Here is a 25,292-nt window from a genome sequence, read left to right as displayed (position 1 = left end):
CGTACAGCTAAAGTCTGGGATCCAGGCACCACAAACATAGATTGTAAGCTCTACGGGGCAGGGACCTGTGCCTGCAAAATGTCTCTGTAAAGCGCTGCGTACAATTAGCAGCGCTATACAAGAACATGCTATTATTATTATTATCCCCAAAATAAGAGGGGATTAGCCTGCACTCATGCGCTTTAGCCCTCACCTTGCTCTGAGTGAGGGGGAGGGGTACCTCACCATCCTGTTATGGGGGCTTCTCTCCTGCTCACTGGTGGCGTGTACACTTTGTGCTCTCTTCTCTCTCCCATTCCTGTTCTGTTTGATGCCCTTGCTAGGAGATATTCTCCTGACTTGTGCTGGGGGTACTCCCCTGCGCCTCCTTACCCAGGCTCAGGCCTGTCATACCTTCTGACACATGTTCTCTGCTTGTCTACACTTTCTGGTCATGCTCATTACTCTTTCTCCATTTGTATTGTTCCTGTCCCACTGTTCGTCCTTTGCTTTATACTCTCTGATTCACTCTTGGATATCTGGCAGTGCCAGGGGACCCATCTCTCAGCTGATGGATCTGCACAGACACTGTGTGATGAGAGATAAATGTTCGCTCCCTAGACCCGTCTCATCCGAAATAACTTTTAATTCTGCCTGTTCTGTGTGCAGTCTACCCTCCTCGTCTTCTCTCATCCTCTTCCATTCTCCTCCTATTTCATAGCATCCCTCTCACCCCTCCCTCCTCCTATCCCTTTTTTATTCTAGTATCCTCTCTCTTCTCCCGTTCTTTTGGACATCCTCCTCTTTCAACCCATCTCATTCTCTTTCCTTTCTCCTTTATTCTTTTTTCTTCACGCTCCTGAGTTTCCTTTCCTGACTGACAATTTCATCCCTTCTCCGTCTGTCTCTTCTTTCTTTCTGCCTGGGTTCCCCTGCCTCTCACGCTGCCTCTTATTTTCCACCTCTTGTTTGACAATATTTTTAACCTCCTCTTTCTCTCCTTGCTGATCTTTCTCCCTCTCCCTCCCTCTGCTGCTTGCTCTCTCTCTCTCTCTTTCTGTCAGTATTACCAGACACCAGCTAACAAGGGAGAAACACAGCTCTGAACTCAGCGTCCAGTCTGATATCTGCTGGACACATTGCATCCCTCCAATCACCTCCACCTCGCTCCCCTCTTCTCTCAATGGGCACATCACCCCCTCCTTACATGCACACATCTCCCCCTTGTACACTCTCCCTCCCTGTGCCCTTCTCTCCCCCCTACACCTCTTCTCTCACTCCCTGAACCTTGTCCTGTTTCTACCCTGCACTGTGTTCCCCTATATCCTAATTTTTGCCCCTTACAATATCTGCCCTCCTCTCTCTTGGATGCTCTCCCTTCCAACATCCTCCAATCCCACCGTCTACCTTTTTGCCCCCCTCACCCCTTTCTCTGTTACTCTTTCTCCACCCCCCTTCTCATTGGCTGCACTTTTACCACCATGGATTTCTTGCACTGGCTCTGCCTCTACCTGGGCATGTTCTGCAGGCTCGAGCCATGCCACGGACATCCCCAGCCATGCCATATCCTCGCCCGCATTGGGCACACTGTGCGCCTTGGTGCCCTCCTCCCCCACGCTGGCGCCTCTCACACCCGGATCCAGAGTATCCTATCAAGGATCAGCCGCAGCAACCTGCTCCCCTACAACCTGAGCCTGGAGATTGTCTCCGGAGCCCCCCGTGAAAGGGATCCTGACTCACTGGCACGGTGGCTATGCCAGGCATTGGTGGCGCAGGGGGTGGCAGCGGTGCTGGCGTTCCCACAATCCCGTGAGGAGCTGCTACAGCTGGATTTTATCTCCAGCTTCCTGGAGATTCCTTTCCTCAGCATCCTGGAGCAAGAGCAGGTCATACCGCTGAGTAACAAGGTAATTCCACCGCCACAGGGGTCCCTGCATCATCACTGTGGGAGCTGCCCCCTACTTACCCTCACAACTCCGTTTTACTTACACAGACCAACATTTACCCTCAGAAAACTTCCACCTCACTCCCCCTCTCACATCAGCCTCATGCCCCTCTCCCCTCAGTTTCCCTCCTCACCTCCCTCTGCTCCCCAACCCTCTGCCTCTCACCTCCTTTCCCCTCCTGCCCATCTCCCACTCTCCTCCCTCCCTTCTTGCCCATCTCTCGCTCACCTTGCCCCCCCCAACCCTCCTGCCCATCTCCCTCTCACCTCTTCCCATTCCATCCTGCCCTCTCCCACTAACCTCTCACCCTCAGCTCCTTGCCCCTCTCCCACTAACCTCTCACCCTCAGCTCCTTGCCCCTCTCCCACTAACCTCTCACCCTCAGCTCCTTGCCCCTTTCCCACTAACCTCTCACCCTCAGCTCCTTGCCCCTCTCCAACTCACCTCACACTCAGCTTCCTGCCCTTGTCAACTCATTTCTTGCCCTCAACTCCCTGCCCCCCGCCCCACTAACCTCTATCCCCTTCCCCTCCCTGCCCCTTCCCCTCTCCCAACTTCCTGACTCTTACCTCTATCTCCCTCCCTTCTGTTCATCTCCCACTGACCTCTCTCACCATCCCCGCAGCTCCTTCGCCATTCCTCCTCAGTTAACCTTCCTCAGGGCTAAACTGCGTCTCATTCCCGCCTCCTGACTTCCGCCAATCACAGAGCAGCTCCACGCTGATTGACAGGCACATTTACTCCTCCCCCGCGGTGTCAGTCACAGAGGATTGTCCATCATTCTTGCCTGGACTGGAGGAAACAGGGAGGCGGAACGTGAGAGACAGGGGTACCAGCCAATCAGCGCAGAGCTGCGACATGATGTCTCCCGAGTCCTTGGTCCTTGTATCTCACCAATGTTGGAGAGGGGACGAGTTGGTGGCTGTGTGTATATAGACCCAGCCCGCAGCTCTACTTCCATTTTGTGTGTCCCTGTGTAAATTTGTGTCATTATGTGTGTTACTGTGTTGCTCTTTTTGTGTTTGTGCCTATGTATATATGTGAGTCACTGCATGTGTGTTACTGTGACACTCTTTCTGTTTGTGCAATATATGTGTCCTACATCCTGACATCTGGATTATATTAGTAGTGGGTGTATGTGTAGGGAGCGTACATTATGTGTGAGTGTGTGTGTGTACGGTATGTGACACACAGTAACACAACTCCCATAGTATTTCACCAATAGATGGGAAACAAAAACTCAGTCACAAACATATATCAGAGTGTAAAACCGATCCTCCCAGAATCCTCCAGGGCACGGGAAAACATTCAGAGATTCTTATATCCCCCTCATTCTTCTATGGGGAAAGATGTGTCCCTTCAGAGACTAATCCCATGTGACAGGGAGGACAGATCACACAGAACAGTGTCACCCCTGGTCCTTACGTTTGATCCGCTGATAAATACCAAACAAATTAAATAAAAGTCAGAGCTACTTCCAAACCTAGATGGAGTGCAGTTTCGGTCAGTGCTGGGGAGGTCTCAGAGTCACAGGGACAGTCCCTGGTTGAGCTGACAGTCGTTAGGTTGGTAGTTATGTTAGATAACGAGCTAGTTATTTTATTGGTGGGATGGACAGTAGACAGTAGTGGATTACATGGTAGATGATGTTGAAAAAGACACGTCCATCGAGTTCAACCTATGTTAAATTTAGACAACAAATACTCATCCTATGTATGTATTTACAGTTTATTGATCCAGAGGAAGGCAAGAAAACCAGTGAAACATAAACCAACAATGTCTCATAAGGGAAACAAATAAATTCCTTCCTGGCTCCAGTAATGGCAATCAGATTTCTCCCTGGATCAACATCCTTCCCATGTTTACTTATTTGATATGTCCCTGTGTACCTTTCTAAAAAGATGTCTAACCTTTACCTAAAGATATCTATTGTATCTGCCATCACAGTCTCCATGGGTAATAAAATCCACATTGTAACTGCCATTACTGTAAAGAACCCTTTCCTTTGTTGCTAGTGAAATCTCCTTTCCTCCAACCTTAAGGGATGGCCCCAGAGTCCTTAGTACTGCCCTTGGGATGAAGTTAATTTGAAAGCTCCTTGTACTGTCCCCGAATATATTTGTATATAGTTATCATATCGCCTCTTTTCTAATGTAAACAAATCTAATTTACTGTAGCCAGCCTCTCCTCATGTCAGACTTTCCATCCCCCTTATTCATTTGGTGGCTCTTCTCTGCACTTTTTCCTGTTCCATAATGTCTTTCTTTATGGCGTGATGCCCAAAACGGTTACTAAGGGTTTATACAGTAGCACAATGATGCAGTCTTCCCTTCCATCCGTTCCCCGATTTATACAAGATAATATCCTATTTGCCTTTGCAGTTACTGCGTAATATTAAGCACTATTGCTATGTCTGCTACCTACAAGCACTCCTAAATCCTTCTCCATGAAGGATTGCCCTAAGTTTTGTCCCATTTAGTTTGTACGTATTCCTGCTTCTCAAATGCATAACCTTACATTTATCTGTATTAAAGTGGCTATACCTCATAGTTTTTAAGATTTGAAGCAGGAGATCTCCGGATTTGAACTGTGTTAATTTTAGCTCTGGGGACATCCTGCTTCCTGAGATACGTCCATTTAAAGGGGCTGTTTGTAGCAGCTCCTCACTGGGAACAAAAAATGTCTATTTAAAGGTCCGGTGCTTCGCGGCCCAATAGGAATCCGCAACGTCATCCCGCAGCTTCCTATTGGCCTGCGTGACCCTTAAACAGAAGAGAGATAAGATTTCGAATCAGGGGGGTTACCAGAGCTGAAATTAACCCGGTTCTGCTCCGGAGACCCTCTAATTCCCACCTTAGCAGCAATGGTGCTTTAAATGTCCTCTGCCATTTACCTGCCCAAATTTCCAGTCTATCCAAGTCCTTCTATAGAGAAATGGCATCCTGCTCTGATTCTACTACATTATATAGTGTCAGCAGCAAAGATGGAGACTGTGCTCTCTATACCAACCTCAAGGTCATTAATAAATAAGTTAAAAAGCAGGGGTCCCAGTCCCGATCCCTGATATACACCACTTACAATTCTAGCCCAACCTGAAAAGCAACATTTCTGACAACCCTCTGTTGTCTATCTTTCAACCAGTTTTCAATTCCTGTACTGTACAAATATTTTCACCCAGACCAATTTGCTTTATTTTGTACACTAACCTGATGGGTGGCGTCATATCAAAAGCCTTTGCAAAATCTAAGTGGGACACATCAACTGCATTACCCTGATCTAAATTCTTTCTTACCTTCTCAATGAAACTAATAATGTTAGTTTGGCACGAGTTATCCTTTATAAATCCATGCAGACTATTACTAATATTGTTATCCAATGATATTCCTGAGTGTTATCCCTTAATAAACCTTTAATTCTCTTCCCCACTATTGATGTCAGGCTTACAGGTCTGTAATTCCCAGATTGTGATCTAGCTCCCTTTTTAAATATAGGCACCACGTCTTCTTCATGCCAATCTTGTGGCACCGAGCCTGTGGAAGTGGAGATGTTTGAATATTAAATAAAACAGCCTGGCTGTTACTGAGCTTAGCTCCCTCCGTAAAGGAACAGTTCAAACTAAGGTTTTTTAATAGGTTTGAAGCAGGGGGTCTCTGGAGCTGAACCGCATTAATTTCAGCCCCAGGGAGCCCCTGCTTCCCAAGGTACTTACCTTCGTAGGGGGTGCCAGTATCTCTCTGCTGTTTAAATGTCCCGATCAAACAGGACAAAGGAAGCCGCAAGGGATGATGTCACAGCTTCCTATTGGCCCGTGTGAGGTGGGACGTTTAAGCCGCCATTTCGATAACCTGAACTAGTGCAGCCGGAGCTGCTACCGGCACCCCCTGCGGAGGTTAGTGTCTCGGGAAGCTGGGGGCCCCTGGAGCTTTGCTTTCAACATGGTTCAGCTCCGGAGATCTCCCTGCTTCAAACCGATTTAAAACAAAACAGGGTCCCAGAAAGGGGCCAGAAATAGCAGAATCACATGTATTCCTGTCAGTCACAAGTGTATGCAGCTCCCAAGAGTGTTAATAGAAGGCACTCAGGGACAAACTGTGTCACAGTCACACATACTTAACCTCCCCCCCCCCCCCCCCCCCCAGGATTAGGAGGTGGTGAGGAAGGAGGATGAGGAGGTAGTGAGGAAGGAAGAGGGTGGTGGTGAGGAAGGTGGGGGGTGGTGGTGAGGGAGGAGGGGGGTGGTGGTGAGGGAGGAGGAGGGGGGGGGGGTGGAAAGGAAGGATGAGGAGGTGGTGAGGAAGGAGGATGAGGAGGTAGTGAAGAAAGTGGGGGGTGGGGGTGAGGAAGGAGGGGGAGGTGGTGAGGGGGGAGGAGGGGGGGTGTTGAGGAGGAGCGGGGGTGGTGGTGAGGAAGGTGGAGGGGGGTTGAGGAAGGAGGGAGGTGGAGGGGAGGGGGAAGGGGAGGAAGGGTGGGTGAAGGTGAGGAGGAGGGTGAAGGTGAGGAGAGGGGTGAAGGTGAGGAGAGGGGTGAAGGTGAAGAGGAGGAGGGTGAAAATGAGGGAGGGGGGTGAAGGTGAGAGAGGAGGTGAAGGTGGGAGGGTGAAGGTGAGGGAGGGGGGGTAAAGGTAAGGGGGGGTGAAGGTGGGGACTATTTAATCTGGTAGTTCTGATTGGCTGGCAAAGCCGGCCAAGGCCACCAGCACCCGGAACATGGCCACGATGTTTGATGCCACCTCCCACTCCAGACACTGCTTCCTGGTCTTATAAATGACTAGCTTAGCCAATGCCAGGAGCAGGTTGATGAGGAGATCCCTAGGCTTGTTGTCCCGGGACACTGGGCAGCCAAAAATAAAAAGGGGAAAAGTGCAGCCAGAACTGCAGGAGAAGGCCTCTCAAAATGCATGAGGGGTTGCAGTCTGGCGCAGCTAAAATAAATATGGTACACGGACTCCCGCTCGCCACAGAAGGGGCAGGTGGCGGGGGAGTTCGCGAAGTGGGCCAAGTACTCTTCCATGCTCAGTGCACCGTGGAGGACTCTCCAACTCAAATCTCCGGCGAGGAACCAACTCTGAATAGAGTTCCCTCTGATGGGACCTCTCGCCCTCGTTTGCAGGAGTACCCGCCTCCAGATGGTATCGGGGCTGGCAACAAGGCCGAGGTAGTGCACTGTATGGAGTACAGGCCTTTCCTTGGCATACCACAGAAACATGCCGGGGACATGTCCCCCAACCTGTTGAGGTTGGGGGCGAGAGGAGCCTGAGGGGGTTGCCATGGCTTTGGTCCCACGCAAAGATCCGGAGAGCTGGGGGTGATAGGTGGGTAGGGATCTCCGATCTGCAATACCCCCTCGAAGAAGGTGCATAAGTCGGGGTGGATGGCATCTTTAATCTCCTGGATCAGACGACGAGGAACGCGGGCAGTAGGCAGACCCATGCGGTGTACGAGCACCTCTGCCCCTACCCAGTCCCGTAGTTCGTAGTCCAGGAGATCCCCGACTCTGGTCACCAGTGCCAGGATTAGTTGGCGGCAAATATAGGGTGAATCCAACATCCGAACCCTCACTGCTGGATTAAACAGCAGGGGCTCGGCGAGGAAACCAACCCCCACCGCCGCCTGTCCTTTCCTGGTCGCGGGGGTGAGGAGGGAGGGGAGGAGGAGGGAGGTGAGGAGGGGGTGAAGATGAAGGTGAGGAAGAAGGAGGGGGGGGGTGAAGGTGATGAAAGAGGAGGAGGGGGGGTGAAGGGGAGGAAGGAGGAGGAGGGGGTGAAGGTGAGGAAGAGGGAGGGGGGATAAATGTGATGTAAGAGGAGGAGGGGGGTGAAGGTGAGGAAGGAGGAGGAGGGGGTGAAGGTGAGGAAGGAGGAGGGGTGAAGTTAGGGAAGGGGGTGAAGGTGAGGAAGGAGGGGTGAAGTGAAGGAGGGGGGGTGAAGTGAGGGAAGGGGGGTGAAGGTGAGGAAGGAGGAGGGGGGGTGAAGGTGAGGAAGGAGGAGGGGGGGTGAAGGTGAGGAAGGAGGAGGGGGGGTGAAGGTGAGGAAGGAGGAGGGGGTGAAGTTAGGGAAGGGGGTGAAGGTGAGGACGGAGGGGTGAAGTGAGGGAGGGGGTGAAGTGAGGGAGGGGGGGTGAAGGTGAGGAAGGAGGAGGGGGGTGAAGGTGAGGAAGGAGGAGGAGGGGGTGAAGGTGAGGAGGAGGAGGGGGGTGAAGGTGAGGAAGGAGGAGGAGGGGGTGAAGGTGAGGAGGAGGAGGGGGGTGAAGGTGAGGAAGGAGGAGGGGGGGTGAAGGTGAGGAAGGAGGAGGGGGGGTGAAGGTGAGGAACGAGGAAGGAGGAGGGGGGTTGAAGGTGAGGAAGGAGGAGGAAGGGTGAAGGTGAGGAAGGAGGAGAAAGGGTGAAGGTGAGGAAGGAGGAGGGGGGTGAAAGTGAGGAAGGAGGAGGAGGGGTGGTGGTATGAGAGGGGGAGAGGATGAGGGGGGTTGCAACCATCTTTGAAGTAGTGGGAGAGAAGCATTAAGATCAGTATAGCCCGCCCTGTGTTACTGCTGGTGTGTTATTTATAAATGATGTGACCGTTATGTCATTTGTTTCTACATGTCCCTCCCCGTGTGCACCAATTTGTACCATTTCATATTCTATTTAGTAAAAAATGCTGGGAGGCGCTCAATCCCCGAACCTCTCCCAGAATGCGTTTACGAAATATAGAATATGAAATGGTGCACACATGCAGTGAAATTTAGAAAAAAATGACATAACGGTCAGATAATGTATAAATAATATACCTCCCCACCGACTTTTCGAGCTCACCGCATTTTTCACCGTTGTGTCCAGTATTTTTTAGAGAAGCCACCTGGCACCCATCTTTTCTATTGCCCAGCTGACCACATCCAGCACCCTGAGACAAGGTAAATCTATGCTGCTGCTCAATACACAGCTACACCAATGTAGTCTCCCTAGGTAGCCAGGTAGGGAGAGTTACACACACACACAGAGCAGACTGGCGGAGATTCACAAATACATACACAGATATACACAGAGCAGACTAACTCAGATACACACGTACACTGATGCACATATAGCAGACTGACCCTCCCTGCAGCCACACACACACGGTACCTTAGGGGGATTCTTGTAGTATCCCAAGACAATCTAAGGCCGCACTCATACCCAATGCGGCCGGGCACGCGATGCCAAAACAAATTCATGTTTTGCACTGAGCACACACTAAGTGCACGCGACTGCGTGTGCGAACGAGGCGGCCAAGCGTGTGAATTTAGAGCAGATCCAAGAAATTGATACTCTGGAGCGACGGCCGCGTCACGTGAGTGGTTCAGCCAATGAGGTCGAAACCGCTCACGTGACGTCATGGCCACGCCTTCAGCACGCCTCCCGATGTCTCCTGCCTGCAGTGCAGGTTTCGGGCGTGCTCATCGCCCTGAGGGCTGATATAATCGCAGCCTAAGAATTTATAAGTCTTCCAATCGTTGCATAAGTGGACACTTATTACCGGGGATCAGTGAGTATTTTCCTGGGTGCACAATGGCCAGTATGAGACTGAGGAATTCCTATATAAATATTGGTGTCTGCTCTGGGGGGACATTAATACATTCAGCGCTGGAAGAATTAAGTTGTGGATGAAATGTATTTGCTATGTCTGTAACGAGCGGATATTTCCCACGTTGTTGTAGAATCCCTTCCACCTGCGTATGGCCACCAAGAGCTCAGTGGATGCCCTCATGGAAGTGCTCATCAGTGTCCTGCAGAAGAGCAGCTGGGATGAGCTGACTTTCGTCACGTGTCACCCATGGGACAGCACCAGCATCCTGGGCTCCCTGACTGCCAATACCAGCTTGATGACACGAGCCATCCTTAGTGTCCATTCCCTGGATGACGCTGCTGTGGCCCCCTACCTGAAGCAACAATTTGGGGCCATGAGGGACTTGCAGACACCTCTACTCCTGCACGGGTGCGATGCTCGCCGCTCTGCGCTCGTGTTCCACGTAGCCAGAGACTGCGGGCTGGAGGCGCACGAGTTCCACTGGATGATCGGTCGCCCCTTGAACATGGAGGAGATGCAGACAGAGGGGCTGCCCCTGGGGCTGCTAGCCTACGGGGAGGTGAGTCAGCCCAGCCTGGAGCAGTTTGTGATTGACGCAGTTGGGCTGGTGACCCGGGCCATCTCCAGCGCTGTGCGCGTGAGGCCTGACCTTGCGCTGATACAGAGTATGGTGAACTGCAACGATAAGCACGTGGTGCACAGCGAGTCCTCTGGAGTGTATCTGCTAAGGTGAGGTCTGTGGAGAGCCCAGAGGGAGGCAGGAGGGAGTGTGTGCAGGGAGGGAGTTAGGGTGGTATAGGATAGGGAGTGTTAGTGTGTGTGTAGGTAGGTGGATGGTGTTATTGTTATTATAGGGTAATGTTAGTGTGTTTTAGGAAGGAGCTGAGATTAGTAACGGATGCTGTGTGTGTGTAAAGAGGTAATGCTGTTTGTGTGTATGAGTGTATGCTGAGAGGAAGCTGAGATTAGTATAGGATGCTCTGTGTGTGTTATGTACGGAGAGCTCTGTTATAACTTACCTCTGTACACAGTTTGTGTGTGTTTTTCATGTAGACAAGTTTGCATAGGTCATGGACACATGCATAGGAGGTGATACAGACATTGTTGGTTGGTTAGTGCAGTGTAGGAACTGGAGTTAGGATGTTGCTGAAGATCAGGTATGTTGTAGAGCACTAACATTCATGTCTGTGATGTGTCTCCATACCACCCCCAGGTTTCTGGCCAACACCACCTTCTCCGGACAGACGGGTCAGGTTTACATGAAAGACACCAACCTGATCCACACTGACCACCACTACAAGATCTGGAGTCTAGTGCGGGACTCGCTGGGGGATCCCACCTGGGTGACCGTGGGGGGCTGGAGAGATGGGCAGATGGAGGTGGAGGAGTGGTTATGGCAGAGCCGTATCCAGCAGTGGGAGCCAGCAGCAGGGGGTTCTTCACGCACCAAGCTGCGCGTGGTGACGCTGGTGGAGCACCCTTTTGTCTTCACACGAGAGGTGGATGCAGATGGCAGTTGCTCGGCTGGACAGCTGTGTCTGAACCCACGCAACAATAGCTCGGCTTTGCTGAACACCCTCTTCGAGGAGCTGAGCTCGCCCAACGTCTCCGTGCCGCGGGAGTACAAGAGCTGCTGCTACGGTTACTGCATTGACCTGCTTGAGAAGCTGTCCGAGGACCTGCGCTTTGACTTTGAACTGTACATCGTGGGGGACGGGAAGTATGGGGCGTGCAAGGACGAGCGCTGGACGGGGCTGGTTGGGGACCTGCTGAGCGGAGCAGCTCACATGGCGGTCACCTCCTTCAGCATCAACTCGGCACGAAGCAGAGTTATCGACTTCACCAGTCCTTTCTACTCCACCAGCCTGGGTATCCTGGTGCGCATGCGGGACACTGCCTCTCCTATTGGCGCCTTCATGTGGCCGCTGCACTGGACCATGTGGGTGGGAATCTTTGTAGCTCTGCACATCACCGCACTGTTTCTCACCTTCTACGAGTGGAAAAGCCCCTTCGGGATGACCCCGCACGGGCGCAATCGCATTAAGGTTTTCTCCTACTCCTCTGCGCTAAATCTCTGCTACGCCATTCTGTTCGGTAGGACGGTATCCAGCAAGACCCCGAAGTGCTGCACGGGTCGTGTCCTCATGAGCCTCTGGGCCATCTTCTGCCTCCTAGTGCTGTCCAGTTACACCGCCAACTTGGCGGCTGTCATGGTGGGGGAGAAGACCTACGAGATGCTGTCAGGAATCCACGACCCCAAGGTGGGGAGGAAAAATAGAAAGATGCATAGTAACATTCCCATACTTACAGATTGACATAGTAACATACTAACGTCACGTAGTAATGTAGGCACATAGTTACAGTCACGGCTGTTTGTAATATTGTACACTCTCCTTGTCACAGCTTATTACAACATGACACACTGCAAGTCACAGCTGTGTGTAATATGGCACACGGCATGTCACAGCTGTGTGTAATATGGCACACGGCATGTCACAGCTGATTTGTCGGCCTGTCCTTGCAGCTCCATCATCCCTCGCAGGGGTTCCACTTCGGCACAGTGTGGGAGAGCAGCGCAGAGGAATACATCAAGAAAAGCTTCCCCGAAATCCACAACTACATGCGCAGGTTCAGCGTTCCAGTCACGTCAGACGGTATCCACATGCTGAAGTGAGGAGCCCATGGGAGGAGGGTCTTCAACCTCCTAAGAATGGAGAAACACTTATGGTGGCAGCTGAACCCAGCCCACGTATCCAATATACAGTTGTGTGAAAAAGAAAGTACACCCTCTTTGAATTCTATGGTTTTACATATCAGGACATTATAACAATCATCTGTTCCTTAGCAGGTCTTAAAATTAGGTAAATACAACCTCAGATGAACAGCAACACATGACATATTACACTGTGTCATGATTTATTTAACAAAAATACAGCCAAAATGGAGAAGCTATGTGTGAAAAACCAAGTACACCCTTACTGCTTCCATAGGAATTAAGATTCTAAGTAGCAGACAAGTGTTGCTAATCAAATGCCCTTGATTAATTGATCATCAGCAAGTGTGACCACCTCTATAAAAGCGGAAGTTTTGGCAGTTTGCTGGTCTGGAGCATTCAGGTGTGTGTTAACACAATGCCAAAGAGGAAAGACATCAGCAATGATCGTAGAGAAGCAATTGTTGATGCCCATCAATCTGGGAAGGGTTATAAGGCCATTTTCAAACAATTTAAAGTCCATCATTCTACAGTGAGAAAGATTATTCAAAAGTGGAAAACATTCAAGACAATTGCCAATCTTCCCAGGAGTGGACGTCCCAGCAAATTCACCCCAAGGTCAGACCGTGCAATGCTCAGAGAATTTGCAAAAAAAACAAGAATTACATCTCAGACTCTACAGGCCTCAGTTAGCATGTTAAATGTTAAAGTTCATGATAGTACAATTAGAAAAAGACCGAACAAGTATGGTTTATTTAGAAGGATTGCCAGGAGAAAGCCTCTTCTCTCTAAAAAGAACATGGCAGCATGGCTTAAGTTTGCAAAGTTGCATCTGAACAAACCACAACACTTCTGGCACAATGTCCTTTGGACAGACGAGACCAAAGTGGTGATGTTTGGCCATAATGCACAGCACCACATTTGGAGAAAACCAAACACAGCATATCAGCACAAACACCTCATACCAACTGTCAAGCACGGTGGTGGAGGGGGGATGATTTGGGCTTGTTTTGCAGCCACAGGACCTGGGAACCTTGCAGTCATTGTGTCGACCATGAACTCCTCTGTATACCAAAGTATTCTAGAGTCAATTGTGAGGCCATCTGTCGACAGCTAAAGCTTGGCCGAAATTGGGTCATGCAACAGGACAATGATCCCAAGCACACCAGCAAATCTACAACAGAATGGCTGAAAAAGAAAAGAATCAAGGTGTTGCAATGGCCCAGTCAAAGTCCAGACCTCAACCCGATTGAAATGCTGTGGTGGGACCTTAAGAGAGCTGTGCATCAACGAATGCCCACAAACCTCATTGAACTGAAGCAACGTTGTAAAGAGTAGGCCAAAATTCCTCCACAGTGATGTGAGAGACTGATAAAGTCATACAGAAAACGATTACTTCAAGTTATTGCTGCTAAAGGTGGTTCTACAAGCTATTGAATCATAAGGTGTACTTAGTTTTTCACACATGGCTTCTCCATTTTGGCTTTATTTTTATTAAATAAATCATGACACAGTGTAATATGTAATGTGTTGTTGTTCATCTGAGGTTGTATTTACCTAATTTTAAGACTTGCTAAGGAACAGATGATTGTTATCATGTCCTGATATGTAAAACCATAGAATTCAAAGAGGGTGTACTTTCTTTTTCACACCACTGTATGTATAGATAATATTGCTGTGCTTGGGTATATATTTTTGGAATAAGATCATTTTCTACATTTATATATAATTACTAACATCAGAGCGTGGCATTTCGTTACCTTCATTAGTTATTCAATTAAAAAGTGGGAAAATAAAATGATTTTGGTCTTAAAGAATAAAGTATCCAACATTAGCAAACATGTATCTGGAAACCGAATAACTTCTCGCAGAACAGCAGGGTGCCGCAGAACAGCAGGGTGCCGCAGAACAGCAGGGTGCCGCAGAACAGCAGGGTGCCGCAGAACAGCAGGGTGCCGCAGAACAGCAGGGTGCCGCAGAACAGCAGGGTGCCGCAGACTGAAAACCACTCACCTGATAGAACCCCTTAGTTTTCCGAGAGGTCTGAAAAGCGCTCAGGGTCCTTGGTGGGAGGAAGAGATTAGTCAGGTTAAATAATTGTTGTGTCACTTGTAGGACAGATCCCCCGACCCTCAATGCATTCATCATGGACAAAGCTCTGCTGGATTACGAGGTCTCCATAGACTCTGACTGCAAGCTCCTCACGGTGGGGAAGCCATTCGCTATAGAAGGTACTGTAACATGGGATAAGAGCTCTGTGCCAGAATGTGACACAAGTGTAACTTAGGGTATACCAGGTCCTTGTGTCTTCATTTGTCTCTGTCACCTCTTCTGCACTTCTCTGTCATTCCTGTGATGGTCACCTGTATTACAGCAGAATGACACAGTGACACAAACACAAGAGATATGTGGCCCACAGTGTCTGTCACTCACACCCCAGGGTGACATAGACATGTGGCCCATGGTGTCTGTCCCTCCTAGTGCAGGGACACCTTGACACAGACAGGAGGAACTTATATTCTATAGTGTCCATCCCAATTGCACCCCTCCCCCCACCCCTCTCTCTCTCTCCACAGGTTATGGGATCGGCCTCCCCCAGAACTCTCCCCTCACCCCCAACATCTCAGAGTTTATCAGCCGCTACAAGTCTTCTGGCTTCATGGACACGCTACACGACAAGTGGTACAAGATGGTGCCCTGTGGGAAGCGCGTGTTCGCTGTGACGGAGGTATCCCCAAAAACCCACACACCCCACATACAGCCCTATCAGCTGTGCTAGTGGGGAGCTTAGAGGGGGTCGTGGGGTGATAAGAACTCTGGGTTCAGGTATTAGGGCAATAAGGAACTACTGTAACCTGCCTTTGAAGTGGGAATTTCCTAGTACTAGCGTCTTGTAACGTCGCCGAATATTCCTGTGTCCTGGGCCTTAACAGACTGTAAGCTCTCTGGACAAGAATACGTTGGTATTAAAAGAGCAGCAGAAAAGGTGCCAGATTCAGGAAATAATTAGAATGTAATATAATAGGTTTATTATAATAGAAATCATTACAAAGCAGGTTGCCCAGAGCACAGACACGCGGCTGGGGCCTTTGTGTACCTGTAAGTGGCATGCACAGAGCGGCCCAGCATGTGATGCTCTCTGTGATTCAGACGCTGCAGATGGGGATCTATCATTTCTCGGGCCTGTTTGTCCTCCTGTGTATCGGGTTCTGCGGGTCGCTCCTCACCTCCCTGGGGGAGCACATCGTGTATCACCTCATCCTGCCCCGGATGCGGAGGAGGCGAAGGTTCAAGTACTGGCTTCATACCAGCCAGGTGAGCACAGGCGACCTCTGACCACCCTGCCCAGGGTGTGTGTGTCCATGGGGGTACAGGGGAATAATGCATTGGATTTTTTCTCTGCTCTTTGCCCTCTTTCCCCCTCCTCATTCTCTCTGTCCCCTCTCTCACTCCGCTCCTGACCTTTTCTCATTGACAGAAGATCCATCGCGCCCTGAATACGACCTGCGAGGATGAGCGTGTGCAACCTCCGAAATCAGACAAGCGGTGCGGAGGGTCCCGGGGTTACACACACACATATATATATACATATATATAATACATCCATACACAAACATTAATTATATATATATATATATATAGATATATATATCTATATATATATAGCAACTGTAAATATTACTGTATGTTCATTTGCATGTCTTAGACAGGTCTGCAACCCTGTCTTTCCCCATTGTCACCCAGCATACAGCACTTCCACTGCAGCATATATACATATATATATCCATAACAAACAAATTGGAGTAGCACCTTAGGAAGCTTGATAAGGATAAATCAGCTGTGTAAATCAGATAGAGTTAACAAGGCTATTATTCTCAAGGTGGCGCCACCTTGAGAAAGGTCCCACTCATGGACCGAAACATCGGTTCTGTGTCTATTCATTCAATACACTTGTTTGATCAATTCTGGAGTGCTGCCTGCTGATTTCCTTCCCAAACGGTATCGTATTGCTTATATTCCATTATAGGATATGCACCCACACCAGTAACTTTTATTATGGAGTGCCTTTGGTTCCTTTCTATGCTATATCCATACATATATATATCCATACACATACACACATGTATATACACATAAATAAGTACGTGCTTACACAAACAAACAGATATACACACACACAGTACATAGTGTGTGTGTGTGTGTGTATGGGCCCTTTTTGCACAACAGAGGAGTGCATATACCACTTTTTTCCTAAATATTTGCTACTTATAGTAGCAAATCCTGTTTATACGAGCACCCTCTTAGTTTTTTCTTATTGTCCTTTGGAGTGCCTCAGCGTATCTAACTACTATATATGTATCTATTTAAAACCAGAGACAGAACATGAAACACAGACAGAGCTCAGTGCACATCCAGTGAAACTTATACACGGTACAGTGCCTAAATATATATATGTATAGATAACTATTAAATAGAATGGTCTTTTAGTTTAACATTTTAGCCAAAGTGTTGTAAGCCCTTGAGCCACTACACGGCAGACCACATCTCAAGGGTACCTAACACTAATATAAATTCTTAATAACCTGTGCATTACCAGGAAGAATGATTTATAATAAATCTGTCAAAATTAGTTGCATAGTTCTAAGTCTGATTGAAGCTCTTATTAACCTGTACATTACCAGGAAAAGCACTCTGTATTTGATTTGTCACAATCAAAATGCAAGCAAGCAAGTTCCCTTGAGAGTGGGAGATGCAATGGAGTGAGCTTTTAACCATTTAAATGTGGGAGGGGGTGAGCTTCAACTAGGTAGGAGGAGCCACCCTCCAAACAGCTAAGACGAGCTGAACAAGAATTGTAAAACATACAGGGCACCTGCAAGCTCATATTGAACCCCCATACATATATATTTAGGCACTGTACCATGTATAAGTTTCACTGGATGTGCACTGAGCTCTGTCTGTGTTTCATGTTCTGTCTCTGGTTTTAAATATATATTGCCATGCTCAGTAGCACTCCTCTGTGACACTTATACGCTTATATATATGTTGTGGTCATTTTGGGGGTTCAATATGAGCTTGCAGATGTCCTGTATGTTTTACAATTCTTGTTCAGCTCGTGTTAGCTGATTGGAGGGTGGCTCCTCCTACCTAGTTGAAGCTCACCCCCTCCCACATTTAAATGGTTAAATGCTCACTCCATTGCATCTCCCACTCTCAGGGGAACTTGCTTGCTTGCAGTTTGATTGTGACAAATCTAATACAGAGTGCTTTTCCTGGTAATGTACAGGTTAATAAGAGCTTCAATCAGACTTAGAACTATGCAACTAATTTTGACAGATTTATTATAAATCATTCTTCCTGGTAATGCACAGGTTATTAAGAATTTATATTAGTGTTAGGTACCCTTGAGATGTGGTCTGCCGTGTAGTGGCTCAAGGGCTTACAACACTTTGGCCAAAATGTTAAACTAAAAGACCATTCTATTTAATAGTTATCTATACATATATATTTAAGCACTGTACTGTGTATAAGTTTCACTGGATGTGCACTGAGCTCTGTCTGTGTTTCATGTTCTGTCTCTGGATTTAAATATATATTGCCATGCTCAGTAGCACTCCTCTGTGACACTTATACGCTTATATATATATGTTGTGGCTATTTTGGGGGTTCAATATGAGCTTGCAGGTGTCCTGTATGTTATATATGTATCTATACACGGAAATCTAGAGAGACATACACACACACACACACACACACACACACAGGAATTAATTTTGCACACCAGGTGCTTTCATTCACAGTCCTCCCTCCCTGCCCCTCTCACCCTCTCCTCTCTGTCCTCCTGCAGCTGTAACCTGCAGAGAGAAGCTGAGGGGGAGCCCCAGTCAGTCTGGAACAACCTGCGCCAGACCCCCGTTCGCCAGGAGAAGAGGGTGCACTTCAACCTGGAGATTCCTAACCCCATAGAGAGTCCCTGTGAGAACGGGCAGCCCCGGGACCCCGGACAGGCAGAACTCAAAGAGCTTGAGGTGAAAATCGAGAGGATAAAGGACCACCTTAGAGCTGCCCTGGTGAGGAAGAGCGAGCTCATGATCATCCTGGGGACTCCCAAAAACAACCTGCGCCCCACCTGCGACCCTAGCCCGAAAGAGAACTCAGGGGACAGATAACGAGAGACGGCGATTGTCTATTTTTATAAAACTGCTGCCAGTGTGCAGAGTACAAAACCATCCCTGTCCCTAAGAGCGTGCACTCTAATTGCTTAACCCCTTCAGTGAGGCTTTGAAATTCGTTGCAAGCCAGCCCATCACTGGCTGGATTAAGTGAGACAAAGTGACTTTATCACCAAAAAACATACACAGGTCTGGTGCCCAACCATGCGCTCCCACTTCACAGACAAGCACCGTAAGCAGAGTCATGTGGCATTGTGCCACTCCTGTTTAATATCAGAGAAAAGAGGGCAGAGATTGGCAATCCCTGGTGATATATCCCAGATGAGGGGGCAGAGCTCCAAACGGCTGACACCGCCCCCGAGGAGCAGCACGTCCTGCCCACGGGATATAAATACAGAAGACATGTTATGTCTGCATGTGACACATGCCGACTCTGTCTGGACTTGCGCTCTGGCTTTAAAGCAACAATGTATCATTTAGAGGCATCATTTTTTTTAAAGTAATGTTTTAATAGGAGTTATAGGGTGAGGTTATATAGTAGGGTGAGTATATAGAAATAGATGTCCAAAATAATCAGCGCACCTCGTTGAAAGGGAAGATAAGAGAAAGAAAAAAAAGGCACAATAATGAAGCAAGTTCCCAACATGTAACTTGCATATATAGATGGTGAGATTTGCACTTACATTTCAGTGCCTGTACTCAGGCATGTAAAGGTATCTTTTTGATGTCTCCGCCTCCGCAAAGCCGTGAAAGATTCAGAAGGAACTTCTTTTAAAAGCTCCACTTTATATATAAAATCAGGAATAGATTTACACAGAACAGTGTAAAAACATAGGGACAGACGAGTTCGTGATACTCCGCCACCTTCTCCGGTCTCCGCGACATCCACCGCCGATCCAGTCGGCGTTCTACGTCACTTCCGGTTCCTGGTGCTTCAACGAAACTGGTCCTCCCTACGCGTTTCAAAGGTAGTCCTTCTTCGTCAGGGGTAAGTAAGTAAGATACTTACCCCTGACGAAGAAGGGCTACCTTTGAAACGCGAGAAGGGGGAAGGGGGGGGGGCGAGAAGGGGGAAGGGGGGGGGGCAAAGGAGAGAAGAGGGCAAGGGAGAAGGGAGAGAAGGCGAAAGGGTCCCCAACTCCAGTCCTGAAGGGCCACCAACAGGCCAGGTATTAGGGATCCCTGCTTCAGTACAGGTGGCTCAATCAGTGGCTCAGTTAACTGAGCCAACTGTGCTGAAGCAGGGATATCCTGAAGACCTGACCTACTAGTGGCCCTTGAGGACTGGAGTTGCCTCCCCCCCCCCCCCCTGTCCCCCCTGTCCCCCCTGTCCTACAGGCTGTATTTTAGAAACAGTGTTATTTACAGAGGTCTTTCCTTTAAGTTCTTCCCTTGGGGCAAAACAGCAGCACCCGACTGATCGGTTTCACATCAGAGTTTGGAAAATAACCCCCTTCGAGTAAATATAACATTTGAGTGATCAGCTAAGTAGAGATCACTTATTGTGTAGCTAAGAGAGGCTGGCGTGATGGCTGCTCAGCACTTTTTACTGGCAGTCCTTTTCAGATGCAGAGGGGTGGGGTTGTATTTAACCCCTTGGCTTATTTTGCAATGTATTGCCATGTAAGGGGTTAAATAAACTAGTGCACATGTAAAAAACAAAAATGACATCAGCCAGTGAGTGATGTGATTGGCTGGTTGCCTTTTAGGCTAATAATCAGCACATCAACATACACAGTTTTAGTATGTGTGTTATATATATATATATATGTAGCCCTCTTTCCCCTAAGGTAAAGAGACTACGAGTGCTGGTTTTACCTGTTGGCTCTCAGAGATCCCAAACCTCCGCCACGGGGAGCCCGGGGTGATACAACAATACAACATGGTACAGCACCTCCACCTGGGAGGGATCCCAACGTAGTGGGAGTAGCCCCTCACAGGAACCACAATACTGATACACACACACAGTATGTGATAAGAATAACCTTTCACTAAAGAACATGTAAATAAACAGTGATAACCGGATAATAAGGGGACCCAACCACCCTGGTGTCCCCAAGGATCACAGCCCCACCCTTGTATGTGGTCAGCGCCGCCACTATGGTGTATGCACCAAAAGACAGGTGTGCCCAATGCTACATCCAATTGACAAAACATATATGGTAATAAGTATAAAGTTTAAATACTTCAATAATAATAATAATTACTTAGTTATTTAGTTAAACGCTTTGGCCAAAGCGTCATAAGCCTACATACCAACGTCAAGGTATGACCAAATTAATGCAGGTCCTACACTACACTGTGAGCCCTTCCTTTTACCTCTGTATGAGGGGAAAGAACCATAGTAGATCCTGTTCTTGCAGCATTTGGATGTAGCATTGGGCTCCCCTGTCTTTTGTTGTATACATTTGCCACGCTCAGTAGCACTCTTTTTGACATAAATATATATATTCATGATGTGGTGGGAGTAGGAGTTTGAGCTAGCTGGGAATGTGTGTGTTAACTATGGTGTATGTACTCTGTTGGTGCACTTAGGATATAGGTACCTGCCGGGTGCTCCATCACCCAGGCGCGCCGACTGAGGAAACAATGGGATCCGCCGATCCAGCGATGTCCTCCGCGATGAGTCCGCCTCCGTGGGGGGTGGTATCCCACTGGATTGTCCTACACGCAGATAGTCTCTTACTTCAGTCCTGGTGATCTGGTCCCAGACCACCGCTATCCAGTGCTGCGCCACGTCGCAGCTGTGTCCATGGTATAAACAGCTAATGGGGCAGTGTCCCTATCTAAGGGCCTGTCGCTGCCACACTCTTACCAGGGAAGTCGGGGACTAACTGGGGCCTAGTGGGATGTCTGGCCTAGTGCAGGAGTCACAGACCCCTGCAGACCTACACCCTCCCTTGTCTGTGTCCCAGCTCCGACTGCCAGCATCTAACCCTATAGCCGAGGATTGCTGCAGCCCTATTGGCTGGTTCCCTGCACCTGACCATCTGCCCCTGTGCATTGTTGGGCATGTAGTCCCCGCAGAGCCTTGTGTGTGTAATGGCTGCCTCCTGAGTGCTCCACTGCGCATGCACGACTGTGTAATGGCCGCCGCAACTCCCAGCAACTAACTGCCCATGCGCGCACATAACCAATATGGCGGCGCCCTGAGCGCTCGCTTCCCACGGAGCTCAGGCGATGCCCTCGCCCTGCACAACCTCCCTAGCCATCCCTCGCGTCAGCGAAGGTAAGGGAGGGGAAACGAAAGACCGAGGGACCGGGCTACATACACATATATTTCCACAATACACAACGTAGTGTTGAGCTTACTAAAACTGTATGTTGTTGATATGCAGTTATGCCATGTTATATATATATATATATATATATATATATATATATATATATATATATATAAAAAAAGAAAAGCGCCCGATCCTAGTGCAATATGTTAAAAAATATATGAATTTAATAATCCGAGATTTACAAATGAACACTCACAAACAAATGGTAATAAAAGGCGTGTTATGAGTATATACTCATGCTCCAACGATCCGTGACTGTATCTCTGCTGTTCATCAAAACTGCACGCCACGAGTCTCCATGCCAGCAGGAACTTGCGACGTCGGTCCTCGGTGAAAGTATTCCCCGACAGCACACCACAGGCGTATGTGGTTCCGGCTGGGGAATCAATTCTGTGTGGCACCAGTTGAAATCAATGCATGCTTCTTACAGTCTATCGTGGAGCATCGCCAAGACTTGTAAATCATGTATAGTCCAATCCTATATGTTTCATCAGATTAAACTGACTTCATCATATATATATATATATATACACACACTCACATATACATACAGTGGCGGGGAAAAGCTTGCGAACCACTTAGGATTTTCACATATTTCAAATCAAAAATGTTATAAGCTCTTAATCTAAGTCCTAATAATAGATCAAGATAACCTGATCAAACAAATGACACAAAAACATGATACTTTCTCCACATGTATTTATCCACAAATGATTCAACATTCAACATACAAGTGTGAAAAAGCACAGTACAGGCATACCCCGCATTAACGTACACAATGGGTCCAGAGCATGTATGTAAAGCGAAAATGTACTTAAAGTGAAGCACTACCTTTTTCCCCCCACTTATCGATGCTTCGGTACAGGTAGGGAGCCGGTATTGCTGTTCAGGGCGTGCTGACCGGTGCATGCACGAGCTGCCGTTTGCCTATTGGGTGAGGGGAATCAGTGCGTCACTACTACGGCAGTCTGTAGGGCAGAATAAGTGTCCGTACTCGCGAAGCGAGCGTACAGACCCAGGGGTATGGGGCTATTCTAAATATGTCCTTACTCGCGAGCGTCCTTAAACAGGGGTATGCCTGTATGTGAAGCTTTAGATTCTGTACCTGGTGGCGCCTCCTTGAGCAGCAATGACTTCAACTAAGCGTTTCCTGTAACTGCTGGTCCGTCTCTCACATCGGTTTTGGGGAATTTTGGCCCATTTCTCCTTACAGAACTGCTTCAACTCAGTGACATTTGACGGCTTCCTTGCATGGACAGCTCGCTTCAGGTCCTGCCACAACATTTCGATGGGGTTTATGTCCGGACCTTGACTAGACCATTCTAAAATTCGGAATTTCTTCTTCTGCAGCCATTCTTTTGTAGATCTGCGTGTATGTTTAGGATCATTGTCTTGCTGCATGACCCACTTTCGCTTTAGCTTCAGCTCACAGATGATAAAACATTTTATAAATAAATAAATCCAAAAAGTAATACATTGAAAGTTACCTCTCGTTTTCAAGTATGTCCTGGGCACAGAGTTTTGATGACAGATACATGGTTACAAATACATAGTTACACTAAGTGAGCAGGGTTATACATTATATACAAGACATTGCAGGCACAGTAAGGCTGGGGCCATGGTACCGCAGACCGTCCGCACGCTGAGCGAATAGACTGCCTAAGGCAGTGTTCGTGTCCATGCAGCATGCGGGCGCGCAGTTGAAACTGATTTCTTAGCGCGACAGGCCAGTCACATGAGCAGTTCGCACTGGCACGCCCCTAGACACACCCACGGATGGCGCACGTACCCTGACCAAAAAACAAACCCGCTTCAAGCAGGTGACGTCACGGCCGTGCACGCCTCCACACGGGCGAAGGCACTATGGACCTGGCCTAAGAGATAATATATGTTATAGGTGTATATAACAGTTACAGACCATGACATTCTGCTCTAGAATCTTCTGATACAATGCAGAATTCATGGTTGTGTCAATGATGGTAAGCCGTCCAGGTCCTAAGGTAGCAAAGCAGCCCCAAACCATCACACTCCCACCATCATGCTTGACGGTTGGGATGAGGTTGTTCTGTTTGAACGCAGTTTTGGTTTTCACCAAACATAACATTTCTCATTGAGCGAAAAAGTTCTACCTTTGACTCATCTGCCTAGAGAACATTGTTCCAGAAGTCTTGTGAATCATCTATGTGCTCTTTGTCGAACTTGAGATGGCAGCAATGTTCTTTTTAGAGAGCAGTGGTTTCCTCCTGGCTATCCTTCCAGGAACACCGTTCTTGTTCAGTCTTTTGCTGATACAGTAGTTGAGTCATGAACACTCCCATTAGCCAAGGTGAGAGTGGCCTGCAGATCTTTGGATGTTACTCTGGGGTTCTTTGTGACTTCCAGGATGATTTGCTGGTTTGTTCTTGGAGAGATTTTGTAGGACGACTGCTCCTGGGTAGAGTGACTGTAATCTTGAGCTTTCTCCATTTGTAGACTGACAGTGGATTGGTGGAGGCCAAAATATTTAGAAATGGTTTTGTAACCCTTTCCAGACTGATGAGCATCAATAACTGCTTTTCTGAGGTCCTCATAGAGATTTAGTTTGATCGTGGCATGACTCATAAAGTGTCTGATCTTTATATAGGATGGGGCCTCCCAAACTCACACCTGAATATCTACCTAATTATTTAAACACCTGATTCTAATTATCCCCTTTAATTTAGCTGATAAAACTAGGTTTCACTTACTTTTTCACATACCCTAACTCTTAATTACTCATTTTGTTTCAAAAGACATGGAATTGGTTCATATAAATTTTATAAACTCTATTGGTTATTTAAGAAAAGACTGGTTTTGATTCCAGAACGTTATCATGGACAAACTATTGAATCTCTGTCATTATCATTGCTGTTCACAAACTTTATCTATGTATATGTGTATATATATATATATATATATATATATATATATATATATATCACACTTGACAAATCATTTAGTATATTACTTTGTATTTTATCTTCACAGGCGGTCCTTCCTTGCTGTCATGTTGCATGATGACATGTTATCTGACGCGCCACAATGCATCCGCGGAACGGATTATCCGACGCTCGGGGGGGGGGGGGGGCGGGGTTGCGTGCGTGTGAATAAAAAAAATAATACAAATGTGAATAATAAAGTCCTTACAGTTGCAGTGGAATAGTTCACTATTGCAAATCTTTGGGGAAAAAAACTAATTCGGAGTCTAGGGCAGCTTCTCAGATCTACCGCATCAACGATGAATTTGTACAACAACAAAAAGAGTCTCTAGTGACCCAACGCGTTGTTACGCTAAACGCAACTTCATCAGGGGGAGTTGCGGTTAGCATATGAAACGCATTGGGTCACGTTGTTTGCGGGTCACTAGAGACTTTGCTACCAGCGCCCAGGACGCTGTGCATCTATAATGGCGATCAGCTGGCGGGACACTTTGATCTCTCTGTGCATGGTGACAGGCGGTCAGGCAGCATATTTCTGTCCGTTGAGGATAGTAGATGGCTTCACTTCTTCCAGGGAGGGTTCCAATCTGTGGTGAGACGATTTGGATTGACCACTGGTCCCCTGGAATTGACTTCGGACAGTAAATCCTGTCCTGTCCAGGCACCCCCAGCTGATTGAGAGGGTTTGGATTTC

General features: G+C 47.9%; 1 protein-coding gene across 1 annotated transcript; it reads left to right on the top strand.

Moving 5' to 3' along the window:
* Positions 1 to 582: 582 nt before the first annotated feature.
* Positions 583 to 19,288, top strand: GRIN3B (glutamate ionotropic receptor NMDA type subunit 3B). Its single transcript, XM_075610190.1, has 9 exons — positions 583 to 1,886; positions 9,599 to 10,197; positions 10,682 to 11,729; positions 11,993 to 12,138; positions 14,297 to 14,412; positions 14,758 to 14,909; positions 15,332 to 15,496; positions 15,660 to 15,727; positions 18,030 to 19,288. Exons 1-9 carry the CDS (start codon positions 1,461 to 1,463, stop codon positions 18,349 to 18,351), a joined length of 3,042 nt encoding a protein of 1,013 aa, XP_075466305.1. The 5' UTR covers positions 583 to 1,460; the 3' UTR covers positions 18,352 to 19,288.
* The last annotated feature ends 6,004 nt before the right edge of the window (positions 19,289 to 25,292 follow it).

This window comes from Ascaphus truei, chromosome 8 (assembly GCF_040206685.1).
Source record: "Ascaphus truei isolate aAscTru1 chromosome 8, aAscTru1.hap1, whole genome shotgun sequence".
Classification (NCBI taxonomy): domain Eukaryota; kingdom Metazoa; phylum Chordata; class Amphibia; order Anura; family Ascaphidae; genus Ascaphus; species Ascaphus truei.
The sequence above is the reverse complement of the archived record's forward strand: the minus strand, read 5'-3'. Positions and strand labels throughout refer to the sequence as shown.